The 17,304-nt window shown below is 41.3% G+C and overlaps 2 protein-coding genes across 9 annotated transcripts in view; one reads left to right on the top strand and one right to left on the bottom strand.

Moving 5' to 3' along the window:
• Nucleotides 1-1,538: 1,538 nt before the first annotated feature.
• On the bottom strand, nt 1,539-8,445 carry LOC138959818 (ADP-ribosylation factor-like protein 16). 2 transcript variants are annotated; one of them, XM_070331449.1, is made up of 5 exons: nt 8,269-8,444; nt 7,193-7,245; nt 4,197-4,322; nt 3,111-3,226; nt 1,539-2,619 (listed from the first exon to the last, which is right to left on the bottom strand). In XM_070331449.1, the coding sequence occupies exons 1-5, from the start codon at nt 8,336-8,338 to the stop codon at nt 2,433-2,435; spliced, it is 552 nt and encodes a 183-aa protein (XP_070187550.1). In that variant the 5' UTR covers nt 8,339-8,444; the 3' UTR covers nt 1,539-2,432. The 2 variants fall into 2 exon arrangements, with proteins under 2 accessions (XP_070187550.1, XP_070187551.1); XM_070331450.1 differs by having other exon boundaries at nt 2,455-2,731; nt 8,269-8,445.
• A 374-nt stretch (nt 8,446-8,819) lies between these two features.
• LOC138959816 (hepatocyte growth factor-regulated tyrosine kinase substrate-like) overlaps nt 8,820-17,304 on the top strand; it is a 31,144-nt gene continuing 22,659 nt past the window's right edge. For 4 of the 7 annotated variants that reach the window (XM_070331443.1, XM_070331442.1, XM_070331441.1 and 1 more), the window contains exons 1-6: nt 8,820-8,972; nt 9,712-9,796; nt 10,987-11,062; nt 11,611-11,700; nt 12,529-12,649; nt 16,116-16,237. In XM_070331443.1, the coding sequence (XP_070187544.1) occupies nt 8,939-8,972; nt 9,712-9,796; nt 10,987-11,062; nt 11,611-11,700; nt 12,529-12,649; nt 16,116-16,237 (528 nt within the window). In that variant the 5' untranslated portion in view covers nt 8,820-8,938. The other 3 variants (XM_070331445.1, XM_070331444.1, XM_070331446.1) reach the window with 2 other exon arrangements.

Here is a 17,304-nt window from a genome sequence, read left to right as displayed (position 1 = left end):
TTTGCTCTAAAACTTAATGCCTGTGTCCATTGTTTATACCTTACCCCCTTATCCGGTGCAACTCCTCGTTATCATGGTCTTTGTGAAGAGTGACTTGAAGAGTACATTGTAAGACTCTTACCCGTTACAATGTACTGAACACTCTATTACAATGTACTGAATGCTCTAAACCCATACTGAAACTCTGACGTGTTACAATGTTCTGAGTGCTCTAAACCCATACTGAAACTCTGACGTGTTACAATGTACTGAGTGCTCTAAACCCATACTGAAACTCTGACGTGTCACAATGTTCTGAATGCTCTAAACCCATACTGAAACTCTGACGTGTTACAATGTTCTGAGTGCTCTAAAACCCGTACAACTTATGCAGAGAGTGTAGTGGTTGCCTGACCTGGACAATGCCAGTGCTTTCTCCTGTCATGTCACGTGTATTCGCACCTCTTTGTGAGGTCTGGTCAGTCCGCTTGCCCGCATGTACAAGCTTATCTGTGTGTGTGTGTGTGTGTGTGTGTGTGAAAAAACGAAAGTAAAAGAGAGAGGTGCAATTTGGTTGCTTAATCGATAGTTTCTGTAACAGTATACAGGGCTTTTTAAATAATTGCATTAACTTTTGTTTATTTCTTTTTTATTCATGGATGTAAACAATCTTTTATTTGGAAGGGAGGGACAATTGTAATGTGTTGTCCAAACTGCTTGGGAAAGATTTCTGTTTTTAACATGACACAAAGAAAATTGCATTTATGAGTGTTGTAACCTGTAATTGAGTTGTACATGAAGAAGAAACAGAATCAAGGAATGGCATCATGGATTCAACATCAATACAATGTATTACCAAAACTTCGTGGAATAAAGTTTTTCTATGACATAACCGTGTGGCATGGTTTGTCACTCTCATCCACTGTTGGAGTTCTACGCAAGTGTGTGTGTGTGTGTGAGTGCATCATTTCTCAAAACAAAATCAAATTAAATACATATACAGTGGAAGCCTCGCACCCCACCCCCTCTCACACACACCCATTTAAGACCTCCCAAAAATTGGTCTTAAAATGGGTGTACATTTACAGAGGTTATGGACAGAAAATCTCTGAAAACAAGGTTTTAAAAAGCGGGGAGTCTTAGTTTCACACCAACGCTCAATGTTTTTTTGGTATTAAACCTGTTTGCCGGTTTTGATAAAAAAAACAAGAAGCTGCTGTGTTTTTGACTTAGCAAAAGCAGCTTGAGTTATAGATGTTTTTGGTCTCCTTCCAGTAGGAATCCAGTCTGGACTTGAAGCACTGGACAGTATCAGCTGAGACAACATCGTCCAGTAGGCTGTTCCAGTCCTAGACTACTCTCTGTGAGAAATAGGTTCTCCGAACTCCTGATTTGGTTAAGTTCTACATCTATTTACTTAGTCTATGTGAATGCTTTCTGTGAGATCTTTGTCGTAGATTTACTCAGTAACGTATGTCGCAAAAGACAACCCCCAAACACACACACACATACACACAAGCAAAGCACACTCACTGTTGGGCAAACAAGGACACCAGAGAAGCGGTTGCAGAAAAGTCTGTTTTTAATTCGTTTTAGCACATGTCCGTTATATCAATTCCAAAACCCACATGTTGGAAAAACACTCATTGCTTTGCATGAAGTGCACTTTCTCACACATAAAACAAACTTCGCTTCTCACTCCTCTCTCTCTCGCATGCAAGCACACTCTGCAACTATTCCATACAGGCTTGCATGCACACACCTACACACACACACGCACACATTCATACACACCAATACAGAAGAATGCATACATCCAGCTACACACACACACACACCTAGGAATGCCTGCAAATGTTGATCAGCTGTGCGACTGTGCCGGGGAATGCTTGTGGTTGTTGTAGATCCAGCGAGCACACAGAAACACACACAAACACACAGGCATGCACTCACACTCTCACACACACACACACACACACACACATAGGAATGCCTACATAAGTCAATCAGCTGTGCGACTGTGTGAGGGACTCCTTGTGGTTGTCGTAGATCAAGGGAGCACTCACACACACACACGCACACACACACACAACATACACACACACGCACACAGCAACACCTAGGAATGCCTACAAATGTCAAATCAGCTGTGCGACTGTGAAGGGGAATGCTTGTGATTGTGGTAGATTCAGTGAGCACACACTGTCTTACACACACAACAACACACACACACACTCGCACAGCAACACCTAGGAATGCCTACAAATGTCAAATCAGCTGTGAGACTGCGTGGGGGAATGCTTGTCGTAGATCCAGCTAGCACACACACACACACACACACACACACACACACACACACACACACACACACACACACACAGCAACACACATACAGAGCAACACACAATACACACACACACACAGAAACACCTAGGAATGTTTGCAAATGTCAATCAGCTGTGTGACTGTGCGGGTGAGTCCTTGTGGTTGTCGTGGATCCAGCGAGCCACAATGTCCAGCCCCTGTCCAGTCTTAGCGCTGACCTCCACCACATTGACCGCCTGTGAGGCCGTCCCCAGCGTGTCCTGTAGCCGTAGCAACCACTCCACCTCACTCTGCGGCATCACACATGGCAGGTCTCTGCACACACACACACATGTATACATTGACCGTCTGTGAGGTCGTCCCCAGCGTGTCCTGTAGCCGTAGCAACCACTCCACCTCACTCTGCGGCATCACGCTCGACAGGTCTCTGCACACACACACACATGTATACTTTGACCGTCTGTGAGGTCGTCCCCAGCGTGTCCTGTAGCCGTAGCAACCACTCCACCTCACTCTGCGTCATCACACATGGCAGGTCTGAGCCTGCACACACACACACACACACACACACACACACACACACCAGGTGCACAATCCTGTTACAAATGTCGTCACTCCAGTGGAACATTGCCCCAGGTAAGCAATGTGTATACTTTGTCTTGACACATGCTGCCTTTCTTTTAAAAAAATAAATAAATAAAATTAAAATAATTGTGTTTGTGAAAAGCTTATCTCTCATTCAGCAGCAGTAGGCTTAGGTGTTAACTGTGTGAGTGTGTGTGTGTGTGTAAGTGTGTCCAGCTTACTGTTTATTCAGCAGCAGCAGTACAGGTGTGTCAGCAGTCTGTGGGTGCGTTAACATGGTCAGCAGTTGAATGCAAGCCGCTGCCACCTGACAACGGTTGGAGACATCAATCACATACTGAAATAGGAAAGAAAGGGATGTTGCACAAAACAGACCCCTTTCAGGAAGCAGTAACGGTCTAGTAGCACCTTATTGTGTGCCTGTATAAACATGTTTTTAGTACATGTACAGCCAACTAGCCACTAAATCAGCCAAACATCAATGACGGTAGAAAACAGCTACAAAATAACATTATTTCAAAGGAACAAAGGAACCCCACTCAATCACAGACACATGCACCACACACACAGACAGACACATGCACCACACACACACAGACAGACACAGACACCACACACACAGACAGACACATGCACCACACACACACAGAGATACATGCACCACACCTACACAGACACATGCACCACACACACAGACACAGACACATGCACACACACACACAGACAGACACACACACACACACACATGCACCACACACACACAGACACACGCACCACACACACACAGACACACACACAGACACATGCACCACACACAGACAGACAGACACACACACAGACACATGCACCACACACACACAGACAGACACACACACACAGACACATGCACCACACACACACAGACAGACACACAGACACATGCACCACACACACACACACAGACACATGCACTAACACACACACAGACAGACACACAGACACATGCACCACACACACACACACACAGACAGACACAGACACCACACACAGACAGACACATGCACCACACACACACAGACAGACACAGACACCACACACACACAGACACATGCACCACACACACACACAGAGACACACACACAGACACATGCACCACACACACACACACACATGCACCACACACACACAGACAGACACATGCACCACACACACACAGACAGACACACACACAGACACATGCACCACACACACACAGACAGACACACAGACAGACACATGCACCACACACACACACAGACACACACACATACACACACACACACACTCACCAAAATGGCACTGGCATCACTGTAGTAGTTTTTCCAGATGGGTCCCATGGCGCCCCCCACCTCCCTCACTGTCACCTCCTTCTTCCTGCTCTTGTTCACTGTGATGGTCATCAGGTTCGTACCTGTCTGTAAACACATTCCATCACATCTACATGGTTGTTTAAATATTTAAACAGTGACACATGTATGCAATAATATCAAGCAAATATTTTGTTCAAATTATCAATAATAAAGTAGTTTAATACACAATATTTTCCAAGGTTAAACCCGGCTCAGAACGCAGTACAATAACTTGAAAAAAATAAAAATATTAAGCATGCATTCACACACACATTTGTATTGCCTTCTGCGATTGCACTCCTGGCCACATATCATGTGAATCCTATTCTGCTCAGTAGCAGCGATTGTGACACATACAGTAAAGCTTAGTACATGATAGAAAGATACTCATCCCTTGTCATACCTTCACTGATTGGTAGTATGTTTTAACTGTTTTACCTGGTACCTGTTTTAAGCACATCACATTCACCAGTCATGGTGCCTACTTTGCTCTTAACACATGCGCAGACCTACACTTCATTATTTATTGAAGTCAATACACAGGGAGTGAGACAAACATGCAGACATACACTTCATTATTTCTTGAAGTCAATACACAGGGAGTAAGACAAACATGCAGACATACACTTCATTATTTCTTGAAGTCAATACACAGGGAGTAAGACAAACATGCAGACATGGCCATGCACTTCATTATTTCTTGAAGTCAATACACAGGGAGTACGTGAGACAAACATGCAGACATACACTTTATTATATCTTGAAGTCAATACACAGGGAGTAAGACAAACATGCAGACATGCACTTCATTATTTCTTGGAGTCAATACACAGGGAGTGAGACAAACATGCAGACATACACTCCATTATATCTTGAAGTCAATACACAGGGAGTAAGACAAACATGCAGACATACACTCCATTATATCTTGAAGTCAATACACAGGGAGTAAGACAAACATGCAGACATGCACTTCATTATATCTTGAAGTCAATACACAGGGAGTAAGACAAACATGCAGACCTACACTTCATTATTTCTTGAAGTCAATACACAGGGAGTGAGACAAACATGCAGACATACACTCCATTATATCTTGAAGTCAATACACAGGGAGTGAGACAAACATGCAGACATACACTCCATTATATCTTGAAGTCAATACACAGGGAGTAAGACAAACATGCAGACATACACTCCATTATATCTTGAAGTCAATACACAGGGAGTGAGACAAACATGCAGACATGCACTTCATTATATCTTGAAGTCAATACACAGGGAGTGAGACAAACATGCAGACATACACTCCATTATATCTTGAAGTCAATACACAGGGAGTAAGACAAACATGCAGACATGCACTTCATTATTTCTTGGAGTCAATACACAGGGAGTCAGACAAACATGCAGACATACACTTCATTAGATCGTTCTCTGTTCGTAATGACATCCTGCAGATGTTCTATCTGTCCACTGTTGGTAGCGTGTTGACATATGCGATATGAATGCTGTTTTTATATGTTATACTCTTACTTTTTCCCAAGCGCAAGACAAATTCTTCTATGAAAATTGAAGCCAATAAAATTTGAGTTGAGTTGAGTTGAGTAACCTTAGTAAACAGGATAGTGACAGGCTAGAAAAGCTAGTCAAGAAGGCTGGATCTGTTGTAGGCAGGAAACAAGAGACCATTGAATCAGTTTGCCAGAGACGACTGACTGACCTCAATTTTGGCTGACGAGACACACCCACTGAAACCTGAATTTGACTCTCGACCATTGACAGGAGTGGTAGACTGAGGGCTATGGTTGCTAGAACGTCACGTTTCCGCAATTCTTTTGTTCCCAGAGCTATCCATGCTTTCAACCAATCACATGTTAGAGGCCTCTATCATGTTTCTCTGTCATAATTATTAGTGTACTCTGTTGCTGGGTTATCTGTAATGTATGTATTTTTAGTAACTGTATTACCGTAGTTCAAATGTGCGGTGTTCTAGTCGACATGTGGTGCTTTGTATACCTTGTGTGTGCGTGGATGTGGAGGTGGACTCTTGGACGTCTTTTTGTTATCGGAATTATGGTTTTTGTTAAATTGTATTGCTGTTGCTGTTGTAGTTGTGTGAGTGAGTTGTGTGTTGGCAGACTTGACTTGACGGATGACTGTTTGCGTTAGTGAGACTGTGATCATACTCATAATAATCATACTCACTTATTTTCTTATGATGTTTTTATTTTTATTATGCATTCTTATTCTTTTGATTGGAAATGAGTATTGTTACAATTTAATTTCCATATGGATTAATAAAATTGAGTTGAGTTGAGTTGAGTTGAGTTATATCTTGAAGTCAATACACAGGGAGTCAGACAAACATACACTTCATTATATCTTGAAGTCAATATTTTATTTTATTTTATTTTATGCAATTTACATCGCGCGCATATCTCAACCACGGATTCAAGGCGCAGGGATTTATTTATGCCGTGTGAGATGGAATTTTTTACACAATATATCACGCATTCACATCGGCCAGCAACCCTCAAGCCTATTAGGGCGAGCATTCACCTTTCACGGCCTATTATTCCAAGTCACACGGGTATTTGGTGAAATTTTTTATCTATGCCTATACAGTTTTGCCAGGAAAGACCCTTTAGTCAAACGTGCACACCCCAATGTAGTGTACACGAAGGGACCTCGGTTTTTCGTCTCATCCGAAAGACTAGCACTTGAACCCAATACACAGGGAGTGAGACAAACATGCAGACATACACTTCATTATTTCTTGAAGTCAATACACAGGGAGTGAGACAAACATGCAGACATACACTTCATTATTTCTTGAAGTCAATACACAGGGAGTGAGACAAACATGCAGACATACACTTCATTATTTCTTGAAGTCAATACACAGGGAGTAAGACAAAGAGCAGGGTACGTACTGTGGGGACTGTGGCTGGGAGATCTGCCGGAGCCCATCCCTTCAGCGCATGATCTGAACATTTGGTTAAGGCAGCTTACATAAACTGATAATGAACATTTAAATTGGTTAAGGCAGCTTACATAAACTGATAAAGAGAACCTGCCCCATTTGACATAAAACTTGGTTTGAGTGTTTGATACTGCACAGTGTTGCTTCCAGGCCTTGTTCTTCAGTCATTTCTGCATACATGTAACGTGTACTTTTTAAATCTGACACATTGTTCTGGTCCCAGGCCGTCAAATGTCCAAAAGTTTTGACACACGAGATCTCTTTTGACACACGGGATCTCTTTTGACACAACCATTTTTTTTAGATAACAATTGTTTGTGGCCATGACATTTTGGCCAATCTATATTTAATCGAGGTCCAACTGACCTATCGTCTTCTGTGTCTGGGAACAACACTGCATCATACAGTGTTCATACACTCACCAAACAACAACCCTACTTGCTAATGGGACAAACTGTGTGGCATTTGAAGTAAACATCCCATTACGTGTATCTGTAAGAATGTCACAAACACCACATATCAATACAAACACACTCTCTCTTTCTCTTTCTGTGACTGAACTTGAAACTATATGTCTTACTTGTGGTCTCCAATAAGCCACTCCTTTATGAAGGTGTGATTTTTATGTTTGTCATGTATAATACAAAATAAAATATAATAAACACATATATAAAACACATTATAAGTCAACGACGCAACAAAAACAAAGGAAGAACATCAGAAAAAAATATAAAGACACCTTGACACACACAAACAAGGATCGAGGCACAAACATACACCCCAACAAAACAAATAGCCTACAATACACATTTTAGCGTATACATAAAAGACATAAAAAAAAACCAACAAAATAAAACACCTAAAGATACACAAGAGTAGACATTCTGGGACGCAGTGGTACTTTTGGAAGTAGACCTAACGGAAAGCTACCAACAAGGCCGCTACATGATATGACATGCATGACAGATGTCCAGTCTTCGATCCTGTCCACTGAAATTAATTCCGGCCAATTAATTCAAAGGATACAATTCCCTGCCTGCAGCGATTTCAAGAGCAGAGTTTTTCCTGCGCCTGTAGGACCTATAAGAAGACACATTGCTTTATTTCGTGGACATGGTCCATTCAAAAGATTTCTTTACAATCATGTCATCGCCGTCTGTCTTGGTTTGTTTACCTATCGTCCACTGTATCAAGGGGAATAACTCAAGACTACAACAGGGACACAAATTGTTGGTATGGAAAATGGAGATAATGAAAGCGGTTGTTTAAAAAATGGGCCTCATAAATATTTATAAAAATGCTGCAATGTCTTGATGTTATTTGTACTTTATCAACAGAAAAACATCACACAACCATTAATGTAGACCATATTATGTTCATCAACGGTAATTAAGTTCCACAATCCAATGCAATACTAGAAGCTCGCTTACATCAAAAATAAAATAAACAAAGTCGCAATCTTTAAAATATTTCTCTAATTTGTATTCAATGTTTAAGTTTGACTGTATGCTTTTTTTTTACATTTATAAATAGTATATGAAGAGCAGCTGGCTTATTTTCTTGTTTAGTTTAACTTAGTTTAATTTACGATGTTGTAAGGAACCCTCATAATCGCCATTCACGAGACCTCGATCGGTGAACAGCTGAGACTGAATCATTTACTATTTTCTTTCGCATATTCCGTAGATCGTCGAGAATGTTTAGAAGTTCTGTGTTTGACAGATGCCTCGGTAAGTCTGTATTTCAGTCTTTGTACAATGAAGAAGGTAGTTTGCCTGCCACACATAAGCTTGTCGATTTTTCTTTGATTTTTTTTAGATGACAGGGACATATCCGCATTAATAATATAATTCATCTGAAAGTAAACCAGGTTTTACAACTACTGTACAAGGGGTGTTATTGTTGATACTTCCTGTGATTTACATCGTCATACTCGTGTTTTGATGCGCTAGTACGCTTCAAATTTCCAAAGCATGGCCTAATTATAGCTGATTTTTCCAGCTCATTTCTATTGTGGTATTTTGGAAAACATTTTGATTATATAAATGAATTTTACAAACATTTTTATTTTTATTTTTTTAGAATATTTCTTCATAAGAAGAGGGATAATATTAGGACTCCAACCAATTCAACCTGAAACCAGATTCAACATTTTGGCAAATGATTCGTCTCAGACTGAAAATAATTTTTTTGTTTTGTTACACTGGACACATTAGAGTCTTTCTAGTATTAGTAGTAACGGAAGTATGTAGTAAAGTGTCTCATTACATATACATGTATGCATGTGTTACTTGTGAATGAAGGTCTGCTATTTGCGTATTTGAGCTACCTTTCTTGAGTGCTACATTAAAAAGCCTGGAGTGGAGGGCAAAGGCAAGTGACAGACTTTGATCTAGGTCAGTGAAGATTTTGCTATTTCTGGCGTACATTGTTGTATTTTCTAATGACTGGTGTTGTGTGTTATGACAGAAAAGGCCACAAGTCAGCTGCTGCTAGAGCCGGACTGGGACTCTATGCTGCAGATCGTGGACTCTGTGCGACAGAATGACGTGCAGTAAGTCACTCAGCCTCTCAGGGATCACCAAAAAACAAAGTTTTACTACTAAAGCCATACAAGTGCAGATATACAATAGCGTTGTGCGGTGATGGACACCAGTTAAGCAGTTGATCCTGTTTGTTAGATGCAGTGTTATTCCCAGACTCAAAGGACTATAGGTCAGGTGGACCTGGATTGAACATTTGTATAGCCTATAGGTCCAAGTGATCTGGGGTTGTACGCTAAGTGGGCAAAGTGATGGTCAGAAGACATCCAAGTCGTATGTATCTAAACCACCGAGCCATCGACTGGCCAGGGGTGAGACCAGTGGGTCAGATCAAGGAAGTGTACGTCAATGACCGAAGACAGATGCCTGAGAACAGCACTGTAGATGTATTTCTTAGCATTTTATTGACTCACATGCGAAGCAAAAGTGAGTCTATGTACTCACCCGAGTCGTCCGTCCGTCCGTCGGGAAAACTTTAACGTTGGATATTTCTTGGACACTATTCAGTCTATCAGTACCAAATTTGGCAAGATGGTGTATGATGACAAGGCCCCAAAAAACATACATAGCATCTTGACCTTGCTTCAAGGTCAAGGTCGCAGGGGCCATAAATGTTGCCTAAAAAACAGCTATTTTTCACATTTTCTCTGAAGTTTTTGAGATTCAATACCTCACCTATATATGATATATAGGGCAAAGTAAGCCCCATCTTTTGATACCAGTTTGGTTTACCTTGCTTCAAGGTCAAGGTCACAGGAGCTGTTCAAAGTTGGATTGTATACATATTTTGAAGTGACCTTGACCCTGAACTATGGAAGATAACTGTTTCAAACTTAAAAATTATGTGGGGCACGTGTTATGCTTTCATCATGAGACACATTTGGTCACATATGATCAAGGTCAAGGTCACTTTGACCCTTATGAAATGTGACCAAAATAAGGTAGTGAACCACTAAAAGTGACCATATCTCATGGTAGAAAGAGCCAATAAGCACCATTGTACTTCCTATGTCTTGAATTAACAGCTTTGTGTTGCATGACCTTGGATTACCTTGACCTTGGGTCAAGGTCACATGTATTTTGGTAGGAAAAATGTGTAAAGCATGTGAGTCGTATGGGCTTTGCCCTTCTTGTTTATCTTGTTTATGCTAAGTTCACAATTGTAGACAAAGTTTGTGCATTCCCTTCTTGTGATTTTCAGGCCAAAACTCGCTGTGCAAGCAATCCGGAAGAAAATTGCAATGGACAATCCCCATGTGGCATCCTACGCACTTGGTGTAAGTACACCCAGGAATGATGTTTTAAATAATGAGGAATATATTGATCAATGTTTTTCTTTCTTGTCTCTGTGGCTTATCTTGACAAACATCAGACAGACCTAATTTTTCCAATCATGTCCCTTTGCAGAGATGCATAAAGTGATGCCTTCTTGGCTCACGAAAGTGTAGCCAATGTATTGCTAAAAACCTGTCCAGCCTTGTGTATGTGTGCAGGGTTTAACCTGGAAGAAAAAGACAATGGGACATTTGTCCCCCTCAACAAAATTCTGATGGGACAAGTTGCTCGCAAGTTGCTCGGCTTGGCGCCCGTTTTTGCTTAGGTCTTTCCGAACCGTGAAAAGTGTGCACGGGGGTGGCGCAGTGGTACGTAATCTCAGTGCGCCGTTTGACGCACTGAAGGGAATTCCAATGGGACATTTTAAAATGTTATGCGCGAATGAATCCCTGTGTGTGTGTGTGTATTATGGTGTGAAATACTTTGGCATTTAATGGTATTTTAGAAACTAAATACTGTAAAGCAGATGTGTTGTTGCTATGCTATGCAGGTGTTGGAGACGTGTGTGAAGAACTGCGGGGCTCCCTTCCACCAGGAAGTGGCCACCAAGGAGTGCATGGAATTCCTCAAAGAGCAAGCAGTACGTATCTCCTGGAGCCATTTTCCACAATCATACGCTTTTCTCGCACTGAAACTGTTGAATTAGATACAGCGAAACCTCTCTTTTAAAACATTTTTTTGAGATAATCGGGTCTTAAAAGGGAGGGAGTCTCAAAATGGAGGTAAATCTACGGAGGTTATGAACAGACAATGTGAGAAAACAGGGTCTCAAAAGGGAGGTAAATCTACGGAGGTTATGAACAGACAATGTGAGAAAACAGGGTCTTAAAAGGGAGGGAGTCTCAAAAGGGAGGTAAATCTACGGAGGTTATGAACAGACAATGTGAGAAAACAGGGTCTTAAAAGGGAGGGAGTCTCAAAAGGGAGGTAAATCTACGGAGGTTATGAACAGACAATGTGAGAAAACAGGGTCTTAAAAGGGAGGGAGTCTCAAAAGGGAGGTAAATCTACGGAGGTTATGAACAGACAATGTGAGAAAACAAGGTCTTAAAAGGGAGGGAGTCTCAAAAGGGAGGTAAATCTACGGAGGTTATGAACAGACAATGTGAGAAAACAGGGTCTTAAAAGGGAGGGAGTCTCAAAAGGGAGGTAAATCTACGGAGGTTATGAACAGACAATGTGAGAAAACAGGGTCTTAAAAGGGAGAAAGTCAGTAACCAAAGCTTCGTGCGTTCAGCTTCGCATAGTCAACTACACCCACGACAGGCTTTAACAACAAAATGACCATCTGTAAGACAAACAATGTTAAAAAACAAAAGAGATCTTTACTCACCACGTGATAAAGAACACACAATACTTACAATCGGAAGAAAGAGACAAGTCTGACACTCCAGTGTTGTTTTGACAGAGTCGCCCTGAGCCGGTCAAGGGGAAAATCCTGGAGCTGATCCAGATGTGGGCACACGCTTTCCGCAATGAACCCAGCTACAAGGCTGTCGAGGACACCTACCACCTGCTGAAAATGGAAGGTAGGCCTGTGTGTTTGGTGTGTCGTGTAACGTGTGTTATGGTTAATGAACTGCAACGAACACAGCTACAAGGCTGTCGAGGACACCTACCACCTGCTGAAAATGGAAGGTAGGCCTGTGTGTTTGGTGTGTCGTGTAACGTGAGTTATGGTTAGTGAACTGCAACGAACACAGCTACAAGGCTGCCGAGGACACCTACCACCTGCTGAAAATGGAAGGTAGGCCTGTGTGCTTTGTGTGGGGTCGTGTTACAGTGTTCCATGGGATTAATAAGATTTAAGAATGAGTATTCAGCATGCAAGGTGGGACTGTGTGCTGAAGTGCGTACACACTGAACGAATCTTATTACAGTTATCCAAACACAGATAGACTGCTAACGTTTCAAAATTCAGAATAAAAAAACTAGAATTGTCAATTACATTTACAAAATAATAAAACGTAATAAAATTACCTAAATAAAACGTAATAAAATGTTTCATAAAACGTAAATGTTACCTTTTGTTTACATTTCCTGCAGTTCTTGGTTTTTTTAAATTCTTATTAAAGTTAAATAAAAAGTAGTACTAACAGCAGCACACAGGTGTGACTGAACTGGTGTGAAGGGCTTGTTGAGATGAGCTCTGCTGCTCTCTCTTAACTGACGGCCACAATTAGACCCTGTGTGCTGACATGGTGTGATGGGCATGTTGAGATGAGCTCTGCTGCTCTCTCTTAACTGACGGCCACAATTAGACCCTGTGTGCTGACATGGTGTGATGGGCATGTTGAGATGAGCTCTGCTGCTCTCTCTTAACTGACGGCCACAATTAGACCCTGTGTGCTGACATGGTGTGATGGGCATGTTGAGATGAGCTCTGCTGCTCTCTCTTAACTGACGGCCACAATTAGACCCTGTGTGCTGACATGGTGTGATGGGCTTGTTGGGATGAGCTTTGCTGCTCTCTCTTAACTGACGGGCACAATTAGACCCTGTGTGCTGACATGGTGTGAAGGGCTTGTTGAGATGAGCTCTGCCGCTCTCTCTTAACTGACGGGCACTATTAGACCCTGTGTGCTGACATGGTGTGAAGGGCTTGTTGAGATGAGCTCTGCCGCTCTCTCTTGACTGACAGGCACAATTAGACCCTGTGTGACTGACATGGTGTGAAGGGCTTGTTGAGATGAGCTCTGCCGCTCTCTCTTAACTGATGGGCAGAATTAGACCCTGTGTGCTGACAGCATCAACATTACATTGAACTGATTAATAAAACAAGTCGCGTAAGGCGAAAATACAATATTTAGTCAAGTAGCTGTCAAACTCACAGAATGAAACTGAACGCAACGCAACGCAGCAAGACCGTATACTCGTAGCATCGTCACTCCACCGCCCGTGGCAAAGGCAGTGCCCGTGGAATTGACAAGAAGAGCGGGGTATTCGTTGCGCTGAGAAGGATAGCACGCTTTTCTGTACCTCTCTTCGTTTTAACTTTCTGAGCGTGTTTTTAATCCAAACATATCATATCTATATATTTTTGGAATCAGGAACCGACAAGGAATAAGATGAAAGTGTTTTTAAATTGATTTCGAAAAAAAAAAATTTATAATAATTTTTATATATTTAATTTTCAGAGCTTGTTTTTAATCCGAATATAACATATTTATATGTTTTTGGAATCAGCAAATGATGGAGAATAAGATAAACGTAAATTTGGATCGTTTTATAAATTTTTATTTTTTTTTACAATTTTTAGATTTTTAATGACCAAAGTCATTAATTAATTTTTAAGCCACCAAGCTGAAATGCAATACCGAAGTTCGGGCTTCGTCGAAGATTACTTGACCAAAATTTCAACCAATTTGGTTGAAAAATGAGGGCGTGACAGTGCCGCCTCAACTTTCACGAAAAGCCGGATATGACGTCATCAAAGACATTTATCAAAAAAATGAAAAAAACGTTCGGGGATTTCATACCCAGGAACTCTCATGTCAAATTTCATAAAGATCAGTCCAGTAGTTTAGTCTGAATCGCTCTACACACACACACACAGACAGACACATACACCACGACCCTCGTTTCGATTCCCCCTCGATGTTAACCCTTAGGCTGGTTGTCGCGACATATGTCGCGCTACTTTACCTATACTGTCACCTGGTTGTCATGTCACCTGGTTGTCACAACATATGTCGCGCTACTGGCTCAGTCTGTTTGGTCGGTTCCGATTACCTCCCATGGCTGCGAAAACCTATATGACCGTTTTTTGTTATTTTTCTCTCTGTTATTGTTAATTCACCAGTGGCTATGTAACATGTGTTACAGAATTGCACCAGTGTCAAGGTTAAAATATTTAGTCAAAACTTGACTAAATATAAAAAAAGTATAATAAGGCATGCAAACAAAACACATCCTGTTCATTGAGCTTGCACTGAGGCTGTGTGAAAAAAAAAGCAACAGTGTTTGAATAGCATTGCTACTGCCATGCGTGTCTGGCTTGTCTGTTTCCTTGTTACATGTACTACATCAGCTTACAAGCCCTATCACAGCAATTTGCAGTGAAGCCACATCGTGATGGCATAGCACTGTGCAAAGACTTCATAGTGACTTGCCTGTACAGTTACCAGTACACTGTGCAAAGACTACTGTCACTACATAGTGACTTACCTGTAGAGTTACCTGTACACTGTGCACAGACTTCATACTGACTTGCCTGTACAATTACCTGTACATTGATCAGACTACATAGAGACTAAAGCCAAAGGGTACAGTTACCTGAAAACTAGAAATGTACAAAGCCACATAGTGACTTACATGAGTACCTGCACAGTGACTGACAAAGAGATGACACAGCACTGCGCAAAGACTACACAGTCACGTACCTGTTCAGTTACCTGTTCTGTACACTGTAACTATGTGCACATACTACGTAATGACTTAGCAGTACAGTTACCTGTACTGTACACTGTACCTATTTGCACAGACTACATGTATAGATAGTGACTCACCTGTACAGTTACCTGTACTGTACACTGTAGGTGTGTGAAAGGCAACATTGTGACTCACCTGTACAGTGACTTACTTGATGGGATACATGTGGTTAGGGGAGAGCATGGACTGATAGAGGGGTCAATGACTTGCACTTTTTGTTCCTTACTGATGAGAAAGGAAGCAGTGTAATAGTTAATCAGTAAAGCAGTTGGCCCTGAGTGAATACTGACTAGTTCCTTAACTCTCCTTAAAATAGTTAATCAGTGAAACAGTTGACCCTGAGTGAATACTGACTTGTTGCTTAACTCTCAGTAAAATAGTTAATCAGTGAAACAGTTGGCCCTGAGTGAATACTGACTAGTTCCTTAACTCTCAGTAAAATAGTTAACGAGTGAAGTCGTTGATCCTAAGTGGATACTGACTTGTTGCTTTACTCTCACTAAAATAGTTAACGAGTGAAATAGTTGACCCTGAGTGGATACTGACCAGTTGCTGTCCTTGCAGGCTTCCAGTTCCCGGTGCTGAAGGAAGCAGATGCCATGTTCGCGGCGGAGAAAGCCCCGGAGTGGAAGGACGGAGAAACGTGCACGCGCTGCAGAGTGCAGTTTGGGATGGTGCAACGCAAGGTAGGAGTTACAAACCTCATTTTTCCACAACCAACCAACAAAAACAAAGAAGACTATAAGGACAGCTTAAACTTTTTTTGTTAATTGCAAGCCAGGTTTTGAGTAGGTGTCCATAGAATTCTAGTGTGGTTAAAGTATGAAGTGTCTCATTTTTTTATTTAGTCAAGTTTTGACTAAATATTTTAACATCGAGGGGGAATCGAAACGAGGGTCGTGGTGTATGTGCGTGTGTGCGTGTGTGTGTCTGTGTGTGTGTGTGTGTAGAGCGATTCAGACTAAACTACTGGACCGATCTTTATGAAATTTGACATGAGAGTTCCTGGGTATGAAATCCCCGAACGTTTTTTTCATTTTTTTGATAAATGTCTTTGATGACGTCATATCCGGCTTTTCGTGAAAGTTGAGGCGGCACTGTCACGCCCTCATTTTTCAACCAAATTGGTTGAAATTTTGGTCAAGTACTCTTCGACGAAGCCCGGGGTTCGGTATTGCATTTCAGCTTGGTGGCTTAAAAATTAATTAATGACTTTGGTCATTAAAAATCTGAAAATTGTAAAAAAAATTAAAAATTTATAAAACGATCCAAATTTACGTTTATCTTATTCTCCATCATTTGCTGATTCCAAAAACATATCAATATGTTATATTTGGATTAAAAACAAGCTCTGAAAATTAAATATATAAAAATTATTATCAAATTTTTTTTTTCGAAATCAATTTAAAAACACTTTCATCGTATTCCTTGTCGGTTCCTGATTCCAAAAATATATAGATATGATATGTTTGGATTAAAAACACGCTCAGAAAGTTAAAACGAAGAGAGGTACAGAAAAGCGTGCTATCCTTCTTAGCGCAACGAATACCCCGCTCTTCTTGTCAATTCCACGGGCACTGCCTTTGCCACGGGCGGTGGAGTGACGATGCTACGAGTATACGGTCTTGCTGCGTTCAGTTTCATTCTGTGAGTTCGACAGCTACTTGACTAAATATTGTATTTTCGCCTTACGCGACTTGTTATATTTAGTCAAGTTTTGACTAAATATTTTAACATCGAGGGGGAATCGAAA

The sequence above is a fragment of the Littorina saxatilis genome, linkage group LG2 (genome assembly GCF_037325665.1).
Source record: "Littorina saxatilis isolate snail1 linkage group LG2, US_GU_Lsax_2.0, whole genome shotgun sequence".
In the NCBI taxonomy this organism is placed as follows: domain Eukaryota; kingdom Metazoa; phylum Mollusca; class Gastropoda; order Littorinimorpha; family Littorinidae; genus Littorina; species Littorina saxatilis.
Note: the sequence above shows the minus strand (reverse complement) of the source record. Positions and strands in the feature narration are given on the sequence as shown.